The sequence below is a fragment of the Aspergillus aculeatinus genome (assembly GCF_003184765.1).
Source record: "Aspergillus aculeatinus CBS 121060 unplaced genomic scaffold BO66scaffold_21, whole genome shotgun sequence".
NCBI classification, from domain to species: Eukaryota; Fungi; Ascomycota; class Eurotiomycetes; order Eurotiales; family Aspergillaceae; genus Aspergillus; species Aspergillus aculeatinus.
The window spans coordinates 63,200-79,727 of NW_020291490.1; the positions used below are offsets into that span (position 1 = coordinate 63,200).

The 16,528-nt window shown below is 54.8% G+C and overlaps 6 protein-coding genes across 6 annotated transcripts; 2 read left to right on the forward strand and 4 right to left on the reverse strand.

The window, feature by feature from the left end:
• Positions 1-1,040: 1,040 nt before the first annotated feature.
• BO66DRAFT_391452 (cytochrome b5 reductase family protein) lies at positions 1,041-2,625 on the reverse strand. Its single transcript, XM_025647262.1, has 4 exons — positions 2,509-2,625; positions 2,105-2,387; positions 1,965-2,039; positions 1,041-1,901 (listed from the first exon to the last, which is right to left on the reverse strand). The coding sequence occupies exons 1-4, from the start codon at positions 2,551-2,553 to the stop codon at positions 1,333-1,335; spliced, it is 972 nt and encodes a 323-aa protein (XP_025504473.1). The 5' UTR covers positions 2,554-2,625; the 3' UTR covers positions 1,041-1,332.
• Positions 2,626-3,762: 1,137 nt separating this feature from the next.
• On the reverse strand, positions 3,763-4,532 carry BO66DRAFT_437937 (60S ribosomal protein eL20; the record flags this gene model as incomplete). Its single annotated transcript, XM_025651023.1, has 4 exons — positions 3,763-3,918; positions 3,990-4,166; positions 4,232-4,416; positions 4,523-4,532. The coding sequence occupies 4 exons, from the start codon at positions 4,530-4,532 to the stop codon at positions 3,763-3,765; spliced, it is 528 nt and encodes a 175-aa protein (XP_025504474.1).
• A 723-nt stretch (positions 4,533-5,255) lies between these two features.
• csn12 lies at positions 5,256-6,850 on the forward strand (the record flags this gene model as incomplete). The annotated part of the gene is made up of 5 exons (XM_025643729.1): positions 5,256-5,827; positions 5,890-6,115; positions 6,166-6,227; positions 6,277-6,697; positions 6,764-6,850. 5 exons carry the CDS (start codon positions 5,256-5,258, stop codon positions 6,848-6,850), a joined length of 1,368 nt encoding a protein of 455 aa, XP_025504475.1.
• A 447-nt stretch (positions 6,851-7,297) lies between these two features.
• On the reverse strand, positions 7,298-9,240 carry BO66DRAFT_348641 (BTB/POZ domain-containing protein). Its single transcript, XM_025644658.1, has 4 exons — positions 8,688-9,240; positions 8,246-8,623; positions 7,697-7,970; positions 7,298-7,592 (listed from the first exon to the last, which is right to left on the reverse strand). The coding sequence occupies exons 1-4, from the start codon at positions 8,927-8,929 to the stop codon at positions 7,533-7,535; spliced, it is 954 nt and encodes a 317-aa protein (XP_025504476.1). The 5' UTR covers positions 8,930-9,240; the 3' UTR covers positions 7,298-7,532.
• Positions 9,241-10,743: 1,503 nt separating this feature from the next.
• On the forward strand, positions 10,744-12,658 carry BO66DRAFT_391456 (ubiquitin-protein ligase RMD5). The gene is made up of 4 exons (XM_025647263.1): positions 10,744-11,110; positions 11,179-11,306; positions 11,374-12,141; positions 12,211-12,658. The coding sequence occupies exons 1-4, from the start codon at positions 10,990-10,992 to the stop codon at positions 12,427-12,429; spliced, it is 1,236 nt and encodes a 411-aa protein (XP_025504477.1). The 5' UTR covers positions 10,744-10,989; the 3' UTR covers positions 12,430-12,658.
• A 561-nt stretch (positions 12,659-13,219) lies between these two features.
• On the reverse strand, positions 13,220-16,146 carry BO66DRAFT_77725 (putative Sin3 complex subunit (Stb2)). The gene has a single exon (XM_025653579.1). The coding sequence runs from the start codon at positions 16,023-16,025 to the stop codon at positions 13,386-13,388; it is 2,640 nt and encodes an 879-aa protein (XP_025504478.1). The 5' UTR covers positions 16,026-16,146; the 3' UTR covers positions 13,220-13,385.
• Between the last annotated feature and the right edge of the window lie 382 nt (positions 16,147-16,528).

Sequence of the window (16,528 nt, forward strand, 5' to 3'; positions counted from 1 at the left end):
CAAAACCACCACCACAAACAAAACATGATGTATCTAATTCATTTAGGCGCGGCTACGTCGCGCTGACGCCTATTTCCTCTGTCAACTTTACAATACCTAGTACACTAACAACCCCATAGAACAAATGACCTCCATAACGAATAACAATAAACAAACATATACTCAATCAGCTCAAACAAAAGTCCCCCCAGATATTACACCCATGCTAAATAGCCCAATAGCCCAATAGTCCAATAGCCCGTGAATCAAAGAATAACCATACTCCTTCGTGTCCTCATCTCTTTGTCCACTAGACCAGTAAATCCGGTTCGAATCTACACTCACCGCTGGTACTGTACACCCACCTCGCTCCGGGCGCGTCCGCTTTGCTCTAGGTACGGTACAGTGAGTACCCCGCACGCACCTGCACCTTGCACCTCGCTCGAGTTCGAGTTCGTCAACCCTGCCGTGCAGCGCACTTGCTAACCCCCTCCCTCCCGAGGGGGTTAGCTAGGTAGCCGCCCACCACCACCACCACCACCAACTGGAATACAAAAACCACCTTCTGTGATCAGTCGTGTTGGGGTATATATATACAATGCGGATGCGTAAGGTTTCTTTGAATAAAGATTTTCCATTGTTGTAGTTGATCCTAGTCCGTACGCGAAATGCTAAGAGGATGGATGGGGTTTGTTCAATGTTGTGTGATACAGCTGGACTTGTCGGTGAGGTCACGATACCTAACTAGAGTTACTATATATTTTGTCCATACGCGCCCCCCCCCCCCCCCCAGCAACAACAACAACAAAGACTCGAAATAGTAGCCCAACCCCCCCCCCCCCCCCCCCCCCCCCAAAACACTGCCCGGCGCAGCATGATGCCCCCGCCCCTTTCCCCCCCGGCCCAGGTCTGGTGCTCATGCCGAATTGTCCTCAATTTATGTCTGGTTCACAAGACACTCTGAATCGGAAAGCGTATTGTTCATCTTCTACAACATGAAATTCGGGGACTGTCGAATTGAACTACATCCAGACCCGAAGTGTGTTGAACAGTAGATCAGTCCGCAAGATGTTTTATTTACAGTCACGCTGAAGATCGAGAGTGCTCTGTGGTCTATGCGAAGCAAAACTGCTGCCATACACAGTAAACGCAAGACTTGAAAGATCAAAGCTAGGTATATCATTTCGCGCCTGCTCGCAGGAAAAATCACTGCTTGCTAGATCCAAGGTCTCTAATATAACAAGGACGTGCCTTCTAAAACCCCCACAGGGGGTCCACATTCGAATCTCCGTGGGAGAGAGCAATCGCCGAAACGAAACAGAGAGAGCTTCATGGTTATCATGTACAACTGGCTTAGAACTTGAACACCTGGTCCTTGCTGTAGCCCAGCTCGGCCAGGACACCGGACAGCTCGCCCTGGTCGGCGGGGCTCTTCTTGGGGCCACTGATGGCCTTGTACAGGCCCGGGGGACCGCAGACGAAGATCTTGATGTTCTCCTCCTTGGGCTCGGGGAGGACGGTCTTCAGGAGCTCCTTGCTGATGAAGCCCTTGCCACCGGTCCACTCCTTGGGGGGCTTGTCCAGGACGTAGAAGGCCCGGAAGCGCCGGGGGTAGGTGTTCTCGAGCTCCTCGAACTCCTTCTTCAGGAGGATGTCCTCCTCGGTCACGTTGCCGAACACGAGGGTGACCTTGGTCTGGTCCTCGGGGTTCTTGAAGATCTCACGTGCCAGCTGGTACATGGGGGTGATACCGGTGCCACCGGCGATCAGGGTGATGTGCTTGTGCTTGTTGGTCTCCCAGGGGTACTTGACGATGGGGCCCTTGAAGTCCAGGCGCTGGCCGACGTTCATGTTGTGCAGGTAGTTGGACATGGCTCCGTCGGGGTAGACCTTGACGACAAGGTCGATGTACCCGGGAGTCTCTGCATATGCAGGGTCAGTATTCCGATCGGCGAACAACAGGGAAAAAAAAACGCGCCACTAACCCTCATCGCTGGTGGGAGTGTAAGGGCGGATCACGGCCTTAGCATCGACGGGCTTGAACTTGGTCAAGAGAGCAGCTAACGGAACACACATCAGTTGTCGACGAAATTTCTCCAGTAGTGGGACCTCTCGTTCGACTCACAGGCAACCTGGAGACCAGAGACAGCCTCCTTGTCCTCGAACTCGAAGCGCAGGCGCTTGGTGTTGTGGTTGAGAACCTCAATCTCGGACAGCTTCAGGTCGAACCATCCCTGGTCACCACCCTTGAAAACCTTCTCGCGGACGACGGGGGCCTCGGCGGTGGCAGAGGAGGCCGAGTTGTAGCGGTACAAACCAACACCAAGACCGGCAAGACCGACACCGACGTAGATAGGAGCCAAGGAGGCCTTGGCCTTGGGCGCCTCCGTGGAGTACTTGCGGAAGCCCTATCAAAACAGCAATCAATCAGCGCAAATTCATTCTTCCCGGCGGAGGAATTCGGTCCCAGGCACGGGCAGGAAAGATTGCGACCGCTAGACACAACAATCTTTCGGATGAAGTGCTTACCTGCTTCAGGGACTGAGAGCAGCGGAAAGCTTGACGAGCGAACATTTTGAAATGTCGGATTGAGGACAAAAACGTGCTCAATGGGACTGTTTGGGGAGGTGGGTGCGGAGAGAGTTGGGACAAGCTCGGACGGGTAAGGGAGATATTTGAGATCCTCCCCTTCACTTCGGACTCCGAAGCGCCGTTCTCGCACATGACGCAATGTCCGTTCCTGGCGGTAATTCCGCAGGTATTACTAACCCGGTCCCGGCAATCGGGGTCGGATCATGGTAGGCAGTTGTCGAGGCATTGCGTGTATCGTCGCATACCTGAGTTTTTTTTCTTACAAAAGAACATGCGCTTCATCTATTGAGGCCGTTCTGTGACTTGCATGTAGAGAAGTCATCTTTGTGTCCTCGGGGCCAGGACGCCGTTGCTTCTCGATTCTGGAATAACGGATATAGATAGTCCGTGGCAAACTGCGATCTCGGAAATCGATTATATCTACTTCCAAATCGACTCTGAAGCAACAGGAATCGTCTACCAAGAGGCTCACCTAAGGAAGATGAACGGCTGCCGATGCCTCGATTTGATACGTAACCGTGCATGTTCACCCACAGAAGCAGTGCACAACCACTAGACTGAGCCGATGGCGTGCTCATCGAAAGGCGAACGACCAAGTGGCTGTCTTCCTATCTGCACCCTGCAGCCGGATCAAGGGCGGAAGGTGGATGATGTCAAGCCTGGAATGTCTTTTCCCACATCCTCTCAAATGTTCATCCAACGGATGTGCCAGCCCTCGTACCCACTATGCATAGATCCGAGCCAGGCCCTGATTGCTGTTTCTGCTGTCACACTGCCATCAAGATCTACCCCCCGGACTTGGCGTGGGCGGACACATAACGCCGAACCTGACGGAGCGGAGAGGTTCAGGCTGGCCAAGAGGGGAGGCCGACTGTTCTAGCCAGCGACTCAAGATTTAGTCACATACGGATCAATTATCTTAACCCAGCGAAGGATGAAAATCTACGAACCCACAGAACCAGAAAAGTAGGTTGAGTGAACAAAAAAGAAATAACCCCGGTATTTTTGTGAAATAACTTGAAAGGGTCGCTGCAGAGGACTACTAAAGAGACATAAAAACCATCCGTCCCATTTTCTGGGTTGTAGATACACGCCTTGTTCTCCGCGTGATCCGTGTCCTTCGTGCATGCTATGGCCATAACATAGTCATTCATTCCTACACTCCACTTCCCCACGCCCAAATCCTCACATTTACGCGAAGGTAGAGGGGCGAGAGTAAGCGTACAGCTTCTTGCCAGGCTTGACGGAGCGGTGGGGCAGGGGGAACTTGAGGTCCTTGGTGAGGAGCTGCTTGATGTAGGGGCGGCGGATGGTGTCGGCCTTCTCGATCTCAACAACCTTGAGGATCTGCGGGGGTTCGTTAGGAATGTGCTGTTTTTGAGAGCCTCCGAAAAGGAGGCAGTAGTGATGGAACGTACGTGGATGGAACCGAAACGGGCACGGTGGCGGGCAGCCATGTCCTGGTAGAGAGCCTCAACGGCCTCGGTGCGGCTCATCTCACGGAACTCCTTGTACATGTTGTGGGTACCGGAGCGCGAGTCGTAGCGGAGCCAGATACCGAAGTTCTTGACCTTGAGGGGGCGCTTCTCGCTGATCTGGAGAGAGGTCGAGTGTCAGCCGACACTTGCCATTGGTTTGTTTTCTTTCTGCGGAGACATACCACGTTGAGGCTGACGATCTCACCGTTGGCCTTCTTGACCTTGCGGAGCTGGGTCAGGAAGTACCAGAACCGCGACTTAGCGACAACGGTGTTGGGCGCAAAGATGCGCATGCGGTACAGCTTGGGCGTGGGGTTGGCCTCGGTGGGCAGGTGACGCCCGATAACCTGGTACTCTTGGAGACGCCCTATTGATTCCAGTCAGAAAACCCATCCGACAGCCTGACTGTGCGGTCCCCTTGGTGGATTGGCTTGGATCGATGGATTGGTGTCTGCGTGGTAAGATTCGAGTACTGGTGTACATGATCGAATAGTGGCGACTCGAGTAAAAGATGATAACGTGTCGTGTCTTCCTCGATTGTTGTTTATCCTCCCTTGTCAAACCGAAACCCCGTCACATTTTTCCTCCGTTCGCGCGTGTCAAGAAGTTCAATCGTGGTCGAGCAAATTTCCATCTCCGTGGTGTCGTTCATCGATCGCAAAAATATTTCATCGCAAAAAAGAAACCGAACCGCCAAGGGGACCATGTCGAAAAATTCAAAAAAAAAAGTTAACTCACCCATCTGGTAAATTCAGTCAGTAACAATTTCCTGGCAGTAAAAAGAGGGACAAAAAGGGTGGGCTCACTTTGATTGACGCTGTAGTGGTTAGTCGACGAGAGATGTGCCGGTTGTACTCGTCGCGGAAGGGAGGATTTTTGGGAACCGGATTGATTGTGAGCTAGGTTTAACCCTCCTTAGGGCTAAGCGACCGTGAGGCTTGGCTGGTGCTATTCCTAATCGGGTCCTTCAGCCACAGTGCTGTGGCGGTGAGGATTAGATAAGGCCTTTCGGCGGGCGGCATCCGCTTCTTCTTCCCCGCCTTCTCCGATCGCCGTTTCATCATCGGGCAGGGTCATTTGTTGTCTATCGAGTCTCATCTTCAGCTTTCTTGAACCGTTCCGGCCACCCTCGAGTGCTTGACATATCATCTTCACTTACTGGCTGCTAGGGACTGTCATACATACCCCATTCCCTCCCATCCCACAATGGGCTCAATCTTTGAAGAGTTCAAGGATGGCCAGAAACTTGGCTCTGGTCACCACCTAGCCGCAGCTCTTACCCCCGTCTCGACCGCCGCGAACCCTGGCCGTTTACAGTCATTCTACTACTTCTCCAACGCCGCGCGTCTATCGTCCGACCTTCGCTATTCCCTCTTCCAGGCCAATGGCATACGACTACCGAAGCAGGAACAAAACTCATGGGTGGACATTTTCGCGGCATACTGGAGCGCTGCTGGGGAGCTGGTTCGGTTCGAGGAGGCTTCTTCGCGCGCCAGCTGGGTCAAGGTGTTCAATGCGTGGAAGGAGACGGCCAACCAGCTTATCCGGGGATACTCGACGGGCGGTCTCCAGGCATGGACGATTCCATGTCTGTATGTGGTTGGGAGGTATTTGCGACAATTCGCGAGGAAAGCCGATGCCGAGCTCGCTTCCCAGGAGTCCGATGGGTTCGGTGATGGCTTCCAAGATGATGTGGCCACTGGTCTAGAGAAGAATGCGAAGCTGGAGGAGGCTACTCGAGTGCTGAACCGGATGTTCACGTTGTGCCTTACTGACCGGTAGGTTATCCGACATCACATGTGTGTCGACGCCATCCTTGCTAATCGCAACAACGCTGTAGGTCTCCGATCGAGGAATCCCGGAAGTGGGGGGTCTACGACACGACCAACCTCCTGTTCAAGACCTATTTCAAACTCAACACCGTTGGCCTGTCCAAGAACTTACTGCGTGCTCTTAATGCGCAATCCGCCGACCTCCCCGAACTAGACGCCTTCCCCAAGTCCCACATTGTCACCTTCAAATACTACGTTGGAGTCATTCACTTCCTCGATGAGAACTACGCCGAGGTACGTGCGCCTACATATGTACTTGATCAACCTAGACTGACGCCTGGCAGGCTGAGCAGCATTTGGCGGAGGCCTGGAGGATGTGCCATCGCAGCGCAATGAAGAATCGGGAGTGAGTATGCTTCTCCTCTGTCTGGGTGTCCGTACTAATGTGTACCCAGACTCATCCTCACCTACCTCATCCCTTGCCACTTGGTTACGACACACACGCTACCCAGCAAAAAGCTCCTGGCGCCCTTCCCCCGCCTTGAGAAGCTCTACCGTCCCCTATGCAATTGTATCAAGATAGGCGATCTGGGAGGCTTCGATGCGGCGATGTCCGCTGGCGAGGAAGAGTTTGTCAAACGACGTATCTACCTACCTCTGGAGAGGGGACGCGACATCGCCTTGCGGAATCTCTTCCGAAAGGTGTTTATCGCCGGAGGGTTTGAGGAGTCCAAGGACGGCCAACCTCCGATTCGCCGGACCCGCGTACCTGTCGCCGAGTTCGCAGCTGCGGTCCGCATTGGCACACATGCAGACGAGAGGTCCCGGGTGGATATCGACGAGGTGGAGTGTCTGCTATCGAACTTGATATACAAGGTTAGTTTCGCCCCCAATAGTTGACTTGCAGTACGCCTGGCTCGATGAAACTGACTTGCCCCTTAGGGTCTCATGAAGGGATATATCGCGCGCGAACGTGGTATGGTCGTGTTGAGCAAGGGCGGGTCCGCATTTCCGGGAACGGGCGTCTAAACTGAGCCTCTGTTATCTTACCTTTCTCGATATGAGACTTTTGACCATGAATTGAGTGATGCCTCGATCTCAACGTCATCAGCAGCCGTATTTAGGCGCATCGGACCCGGCACCCGCTGGCCGTAAGTTGGTCACGCAAAATCCCCAGCCTGGTTTCCGGGCTGATCACACCTCACTCGCCCTGGCATGAGACCAGCAGGAATCGGCACACGAGCATTTGATCAAGATCATCATCGGAAGATTGCTCTACCCACCAGGTGATGGCGACGCTCAAGGGTACGGGGCTTTCTTGATCAGCGTGCACCATGACACTTGACTTATGCGACGAGAGACTTTAGACACTGGAATCATGCAGATTAGCGACGGAAATACCCCGTTGTATACATACATACCTTGTTTGCAGAAAAAACCGAGATATCCAGCAATTGCATAAATTGACTGTCTAAACCAACTGTTTAACAAATACATACATTCCAGAGTACAGTCAATGAGGTATACACGCACATTATACAAAGCTTGCCAAGCTTGATACAGTCCACATGCCCGAAAACCCAGAGCCCACCCAATTCTCCGCCCCGAAAAACCAGCAGGGAAGGTGGTGGTGGGCCGGGGGGGCGACATCTACCCCGTCCTCATCTATAGTGCCACCTCATTCTCGAGTCATAACACATACACTCCGAGCCTACGTAATCGTACTCGCCATAGACTGCTGCTGCTTCCCCGACGCACCCGTCAAATCATCCTATCCCCCAAACACAAGAAGTGAAAAGTCAGCATTCCGCAAACCAAAGCTGCCCAGATCCTACCTTATCCTTTCTACCTTGAAGAAGAACGGGGGGGACTCACCATATGATTACACATAGCGACGAACAGATCGAAGAACAGCTTCCCGCCTTGCTCCATCTCCATCTGCATGGTGCCGCTGCGCTTGAAGGTCGACCGGCTCCGGATGATGAGGGCGAGGTAGTGGGCCCGCAGCTTGGACTCGGTGTCCGGCGTGTGCGCGTAGGCGTAGCGCGCGCTCGTCAGGATGGTGCTGCATGAGATGCCCGAGTGCAGCCCTTGCTTGCGGAGGGCGAGGCGTTTCAGGGTCTCCAGGCCGTATTTTTGGGCCGCGCAGCTGTTGTTTCATTCAAACCCGAGGAGTTAGTTTGGTGGGGTTTAGGTTGGTGGTTCGTGGGGGGGTTTAGGGAGGTGGGGGGTTCTTGGGGATACGCATGGGTTTTGGGTAGGTACTGGAGGTTGGATTGGGAGGGGGAATCTTTAGACGGGAGGTGGGTGGGTGGGTGGGTGGGTTATAGATTCTGTACGGTACATGTGGACATGGATATTGGGACGATCGAAAGAGGAGATACTGGGTTACAAAACACATAGGCGAGGCAGGGGAACACTTACTATACGGCTGTATCTCGCAGGATCTCCGCGCCTACTCCCGGATGGAAGATGGTTGCGCCATCTGGTTCAGCATCGCTACTCCCTGTCGTTGAAGAGGCCGTCTCCAGCTGCCAGGTGTTTCGGGTTTTGTTGTGCAGGAGTCGCGGGAAGTAGTCGCCCCGGTAGAGGTATTCGAGGATGCAGGACAGGATCTCGGGCTGTTCGTCGGGGAGATGGATGGGATTGTTGGAGGAGGTGTTGTTCGGATCCGTGGAGGCAGCACGGGCACCGGCGCACACGGCGGCGAAATAAGGGGAGACGCAGATGATGTCCCTGTGAGCGGCGAAGAGACGCTTCTCAGGTCCTACGCAGAGGGTGACTGTCGCCGGGGTGAGGGAGCTATAGCGCTGCGGTTTAGCTGGGTGAAATCGTGAAAGCGACTGTATCATGGGGGGAAACAGACCTGCCATCTGGGGGACTATCAGGGGGCTCCCGCCGACGATGTTGTTGTTGTAGGAGACGGCGGGAGGTACTCGATTGTCGTTCGCGAGATCGTGTTCTCAGGACGCGTGTGCTGGATTTCCCGGCTCCATATCGTGAGGAAAAGGCCTCGGGGTGAGCTTGCTGTCGTCTGGTGGAGATATTTCTAGGACTACCACTACTACTCCTGCTTCGTTGTTGTTGCTGTTGCTGTAGAGCTAACATGTTTGTGAATTAGGGGTTGGCGAAAAGTGAGGGGGGTAGGGAGTCAGAGAAAGAGAAGAAAACAGTCTTGCGCTCGATGAGGGAATGAAGGCTAGGAATCTCCCAAGGTGATGGACTTCCTTGGAAGTCAATGAAACGATGAGTGAAATGGAAACCTGTATGTAAGTATTGTCTTTCCTTGAGTAGTTAGTGGCATAAGTCCCAAGCCCCAGGGGGGAAAAGGAGTCTCTCCCCCCCACGGATCCTCACGGGGGGTGTTTCCCATTGGCAACACCGAAAAAAGAGAAATCATCTAGACTCGACATCCTTGTAGAAGTAGTCTGCTGCAGGCTGGGACGACAGGGACTCGATAGGCTTTTGGATGCAGCAGCTGAAGGCAGCATGGATGGAGGAGGGGCATGCAGCACACGCGTAAGATCCGGTAATGCACGCGTAAAGTGGTTGAGGTTCCATCGCCAAAAGATCGCGCAGTCACGGGTGAAGCCATTGCCCAATGATTGAGGCCGAAGAGGCGGAAAGGGGGTGTGGACCTGGAGGGTCTGCCACCACACCAGCAAATCACCACCACAACACCGTCCGCACCTGTCCGCTGCTTGCCGGCATCTCGCGATCTATCATTTCGGCCTCTTCCTGCTGGTGACAGACAGGTCGAATATGACCAGTGCGTGCATCTCATCAAACATGCATAGAGCCGAAGTTACAGCGCCAGCTACGGAGTACGATGACAACATTATGGCCAGGCAGCTTCACGCAGACAGAGAAGCACTCATTTGACAGGTTCATGATCCGAGGATCGTCGACACTACACATCCAGCTAGGGAGCACAGCTAGCTATCGTGTAGGTAGTTTCGCAATGGCAACTTCAACTTTACTACTACGCTTGAGTTCTCTCTTCTCTACAGGCTTCCAACTGGGGAAGCAAACAGCAGTGAAAAGAAGACCGATTGACGAGTATAGCCTATGGAAGTCAAGCCTCGCACGGGAAGACAACAGCAAGCATATAGCCATCTACGTACTCTAACTGAGCCCAGAACATAACAGGGCTCAGAGCAGTGTTTTTTTTTCAAAAATTCCTGACCGACCCGAAGGCCAGTCAGAGCGGTCAAAAAAGTAGTTTTCAACTAGCAAAAACACGGTCTCGGATGTCTCCTCACTGACACGTGTAAAACCCGTGCACCAGGATAGAGAAGAAAAGAAAAAAAAATTCTAAAAGTTCGGCGAGGGCGGGAAGCTTATATATCCCCGCCAAGCCTGACTCACCGCGCTAGGCAGAAGCGAGAGGCGCTCTGAGCTCTGATTGGCTACCTATGGTGGCCCTTGCCGTGTCCTCAATATGAGGCCTGAGGCCTCAGGCCCCAGGCTTTTTACTGTTCATGCCTGGAAAAGAAGCCGTTGGCACACTCTGGCAGGCTACGAGTTAAGCGGAAGATCGGAGGGTGTCCCGACCATCCTTCCCATCTTGAGAATTCAGCCATTGACTCCCATGACTTGCTGAAACTCGACCTAACTGTTCCATGGATGATTATTCTCAGTGTGGTCAGGCTTAGCCTGCAAGTAACCAAGGCCTAGGTGCTTTTGGGAAATGTGTCGGGCACCTACAGACTGCGCCAATTGAGGTGACACTCCGCATGAGAAGGATGAGGGAAGAGACGGAGTAAATGCTGTTGAACCCCTCACACTGAAGGCACAGTACGGCAGGTATCGGCGATGACCCGGCAGCACGTGACGTGACATGTCGTAATTGGCTGCGACAGCACAGTGTCGTATTACCACGGAGAGCGAGTTGCTTTGCTCACCTGCTCACCTGCTCCGAACACTCACCTGCCCATGCATTGTGACCCCCTCCAGATCCCTCGATCTCTTCCTGCTTCTCTTCTACTTGCCCGACTATTGCAGCTGTCTCCGCAATCTGAAAGCTTTTGTTTATTGATTGCCAGAGACACCAGTAAGCAAACGCCTATCTTGGGAATCCTCAATCTATGGCTATTGCCAGCTCCGCCCTCAAAGAGCGGTAACTCTCGGACACCGCTTTCATACGCCTCCAGCCTGCCCCCCTCACCATGGAGCTCGTGCAAAAAGAACATGAGAGGCTCGTAAAGAAGACCAAGGCCGCTCAAGGCCTCAAGTCAGTACAAAACTCGATAGATCTACTGCAAAACGCGCGGGACGCCATTGCTGCAGGTTGGTTCTCGCCTCAGGCCTACCACCCCGCAGTCACCGAACTATACTGACAAGGAGATCGCAACCAGATCCGAGTCAAGCATCAATCATCCTCGCCAAGCTACAGAATCCGGTCAAAGCCTCCTTCGATTCCATCAATGACAATCTCAAAGAAACCCATAGCGGTCTCAACAAATACTCCAAGTCCTTGGATAAGGTAGCACGGAGCCCGGATTCGTCCGATCTTTAAACCCCGCCTGGATGTTGGCTGACAGTCCTCCTAGCTCTTCAAAGACAGACCCCTCCCGAGCACCGAACATGACCTCCTCTCCTCCCAGGAACACCTCATCAACCGGGCCATCGCGATGCATCTGCTGAGGGAGGGGCAGTTCTCGGTGGCGGCCACCTTCCTCTCCGAGATGGCGGAAAAGAAGGCTGCGGAGAAAAAGCAAGCCAACACGGCGAACGCCTCTGAGAATGCCGCATCCATCCTCGACATCGACGAGGTTCCATCCGGCGAGGTGCGCAAACAGTTCGCCACGATGTACTACATCCTCCACGAGATGAAAGAGAACAACAACCTGCTCCCCGCCATACAATGGGCCCGGGACAATGACGAGGCGCTGGCGGCGCGGGGGAGCAATCTCGAGTTCGAGCTCTGCCGGCTGCAGTTTGTCTGGCTCTTCCACGGGGCCCACGAGCAGCAGGGTCCCACCCCTGCCGGACGACAGGCGGCTCTGGAATACGCCCGCCGCGAGTTCCACGGCTTCCTGCCCCGATACCTGCGCGAGGTGCAGCAGCTCATCGGCGCGATGGCCTTCAGCCCCAACCTGCAGGATTCGCCCTACCGGAGCATCTTCAACAACCCCTCGGCCTGGTCCGACGTAGCACACTCGTTCACGCGCGAGTTCTGCTCGCTGCTCGGCCTCTCCGCGGACTCGCCCCTATACATCGCCGCCACCGCCGGCGCAATCGCCCTCCCAACGCTATTGAAACTCCAGACCATCATGAAAGCCAAACGCACCGAGTGGACCACCGAGAACGAGCTTCCCGTAAGACTGCCCCATGAAAATAAAATCCCCGCACACCGCTAGAATTCTAATGATACTCACGCCCTGCAGGTCGAAATCCCCCTCCCGCCATCCTACCTCTTCCACTCCATCTTCGTCTGTCCCGTCTCCAAGGAACAGACCACCGACGAGAACCCACCCATGATGATGCCCTGCGGGCACGTCATTGCCGAGGAATCCCTCAAACGATTGTGCAAGGGCAGCCGGTTCAAATGCCCCTACTGCCCCAGCGAGAGCCACCCCCGCGAGGCCAGAAAGGTTTTCCTTTAGGTCGTTTTCTTACCCTTTTTGCGTCATCGTCAAAGCAAGGCTACAAGTAAGTACATACACTACCTCCTCCTCCTTACCATGTAATCAGCGGGCGTCCAGGGTCAGAACTCAGTACGTACATTGTTTTTTGTTTATATGTCTTTCTATTAATCTTTCCTTTTCTTGTTTGCGGCGTTATCGGGACTTGGGTCGGGCTGGATATTCGGGGTTTTTCTTTTACAGAAGCGTAGCGCAAGGGCTGGAGTGTCAGGAGTAGGTGTACATATTTCCTATTATTCTATTATAAAGATCAAAATGATTTCAATCCGAAGACAAGCTCCAAAATCCTTGAGCTCTTTCCGAGATGATCTAGCCGCATGCATGAGCCTGAATGGATGGCCCTGGGATCCTGATTATGTTGTTGTTGTCAGTTGTAGAGAGAGAGCAAGCAAGCCCAGAGACCGGTGGTTGGGGTGGTCCGCTCCCCAGTAACTAGAGTCGGTTATATACGTAGACTGACACCTAGACTATGGACGCCTCGGTTTTCGACCGACCGCCTCAACCGCTCGCAAATAATCAAACTTCGCTGGCCTGGAGTTTTCAGGCACGGTCAGATTTCGGCAGAAAAATGCCGTTTATAGAATGACGTTACTGTTTACTATGCTTGCTTCAAAACCAAGAACTCGTAATGGACGGTAGTTAGATGTTGCCGAGCCGTCCTTACTATACCCATCGCGCAGGGTAAAACAAAAATTCCCGCCGGGGGTTAGGCACATCCCTGGAACACAAAACAAATGTGGTATATACTAGCGTCTGCTTTTCGTTTTATTACATTCTCTTTCTCGTCTATACTAAACAGGGGGTATACAACTCGAAGTGCTGGAACAGAGATAGCAAATATACTTCTTACACACAAACGCGGACACGATTCTCTTTCGTCCCGGGCGACTTGGACTCAAACTCAACGCAAGTCAACCCTACAGACCAGCCAACTTGCCCAGCCAGGACAGCCAGGAGCCACCGTTGCTGCTGCTGTTGTTGCTGCTGCTGCTGCTGCTGCTCTCCCTATCCTTCTCCTTCTCCCCGCGGACCAGCAACCGGACCCTCGTCTCCACGTCGGCGACATGGCGTTCGAACTCCCCGAGCCCGGCCTCGACGTCCTCGACCTTGGACTCCAGGACGTGCAGCTCGTAGTCCAGCTTCGCGCCCATCAGCTCGACCCGCCGCATGTAGTCGGTGAGGTGGGTGTGCTCCTCGGACAGCAGGTCGGTGGATTTGCCGCGCAGCTGCTGGAAGACCGCGAGCCGCTCCAAGTAGGCGGCGTTGATCTTCTCGTAGCTCTCGTGCAAGCAGCGGTTCAGGTCGTCGACCGAGGTCACCTGCTGCTCGACCCAGGGGGCGGTCTGCTCGCTCAGCTCGCGGATCTGGGCGCTGAAGAGGCGGGCGTCCGAGGCGAGGACGTCCTCGTGGAGGATCGCCTCCTCCAGGGTGGCGTCGGGCCGCTCCTGGATGCTGCCGCCGATCCCATCCCAGCCGAGCACCACCTCCTCCACGGTGCTGAAGGACAGATGCCGTGGCCAGTGGCCGTCGGTCCGTTCGGGCATCGACCGCTCCTCCGAGCCTGGCAGCTGGACGCAACTCCGCGGCCGGCGCAGCAGCATGATCCCAATGTCGGGCGTCCGCTCTCGATCGGCGGAGATGTCGGTCGAAGGGGTCCTCCGGCGGGACTCTTCATCGGGCACTTCTTCCTCGAAGGGCGGCTGGAAGACCGGGACCTTGTGGGCAGACTCCGAGTCGGCAGTGTCCGGAACGGCCTCCACCGTGATTGCGGGTGTCTTTGCTTCGGGTGATTGTGGGGGCACAACGCTTGGTACAGACTCGGCAGCCGCGGCATCCTCGTTGAGAGCTCGGCCCTCGGACTCATGAATGCTTCCTTGCTCTGCAGTGCTCGGATCACCGTCATCGGGCTTTCTCGGTTGATTTGGTTCGGTGTCACTGTCAATCGGAGGCAAGTGAGACGAATCGCCATAACCATATTGCCCCTCCCGGGAATGCTTCGACGGATGTGATCGCAGGCCCACCGCATCTTTGAATCTGCCAAATCCCGCTCGCGCGTCTGACACCTTTCCACTCACGCCTCTCCGCACGATACTACTCAGGTTCTGATCCTTCTCGTCGAAGGTGGCGGCTGATTCAGAAGGTTTCCGTGGGCGATCTGCCTCCGGTGGCGGTCGATCCACCGTCATATCCTCTTGAGAATGTCTCTTCCGCGTCGTCCAAAGATAGCCGCCTTGCTCGTCGTTGGTGAAAAGCATGTCCGCTGCCGCCGGGCCGCCACCGAACGACTCGCCGATGGCACCCTTGCGTGGTTTGCCCCTCCACAGCCACTTTGCCCTCTCGCCTTTGACCAGCCGCGCAAAGGTGTCAATGTCCAGAGTCTCGATATCGGCGATACCGCCCTTTTCGCGACCCCTAACCATCCCCATCACCATCTCACCGCCATGCCCGCTCAGCTCGGCCACCGTTGACTTCACCGCGTCGGTCCAGCCCTCGGCATTTGCAGCTTTCGCAGTGACTCGATGCAGTCGGTCCAGGGTCTGGCGGTCCAGCCGTCTGGTCCGTTTCATCTTCTGTGATTTCTGGAAGCTCCCTATCCCTCGTTTGAGGTTCGGGATGTCGAACGCGTCCTTGCCAACGGGGGCACCGAACGCATGCAGCCGATTCCGGGCTCCGATAAGAGTTCCGAGAAGAGCCGAGACCGAAATGGGGCCCAGCATACTGTCGCTGGGTTCGATGTTGTACAAGTCCATCCCAATCTCGGTCCACCAATCGGCTATGGCTGCCTCGGTCATATCACAGAGCAGACCGTCTACATACTCCGGCGCCAGGTTGCCGAACATCATCAGGGCGATCTGGCACTGTTTCACCAGCTCGACCACGGCACTATAGAGGGGCACTCTCTCGCTGGTGCGGTAGAGTTGGTGGAATTTGGCTTCGGTAGCAGGCGACGGGGGTTGCAGCTTCAAGCTGGCACGGCCCGAGCAACCTAACCTCTTTAGGTTTTCATTGACTATGAAATCATCCTTGTGTCTGAGGACATCGCCGTCCGGGACGGGTATGAGTGCCAGGGCGCACGGAAAGATGCTGAGATCGGTGACCATCAGCGTCCCCAGGGGAGTGTCTCGCTTCTGTGCCTGGCATTGTACCACAGCGTTGAAGTACAGCCGCAGACGGGGCGACCACGTCGACTCATCCGTCGGGACGCTCAGCACCCCGACGGCGACTTTGTGCGACGGATCTCCCGTGTAGGTTGTGATGATGAAAGTTGGGTGAATCCGCGTGCACGCCCATTGCTCAACAATGTAGACCTCGTACCCATCCAGAGTCATTCGCCGGTGTAAAACTGTGGTCGCCGGATCCTCCTCCAGGTAGCGGAAGGCAACCGGGTCGGTGAAGACGAGTTTCTGGTGGCCCGGCCGTGGGGGCGGCGACTGTCCGTCGGGGCCGTTCGTTTGCACGAGCGGACTCTCTTTCGGTACTGTTTTGGTCGGCTCTCGTGTTGCTATCGCAGCAGGTGTGGCAGGCCCACCAGTCTGCGTGGGAGATGATGGTGGCATGTCGTAGGAAACGGTACCAGCTTCCCTAACACATAAGGGATATGAGTACAGCTTCGATTTCTGGGCGAGGAGGGTAGCGAGGAGACGAGCGTTAGAACCAGCCAGGGAACTAGAGCTCGAACGTTGTAAGAGTAGAAAGAAGAACGCGACACAAAATAGTTAACCCTCCAGGGGTGTTCTCTCGATTGGACCAGCGATAAAGAAAGCAAGTGCCATTGACATATCTGAGAAACTTCGAACAGGATGAGGGGGGAAAGGGATGGGGGCGCTGATGGAGCCTCAAGCTTCAACGTGAGGTGCCAGGCTAGCAGCCGTCAGTCCATGTCATCCCGTGAGGATATATTTGGCGAGGGTGAAAGGGAGAAAAGCACAGGCGTTGTTGGCCGTGAAGCGGGTGGTTGTTGCGTTGCGGTGCGGTGCGTTTCCTCTTGGTTGCCGGGCATTGCAGCCGACGACGTCACAAGGGGATTTCCGTTGCGACTTATCAGGGAGCGGTGAGCCGA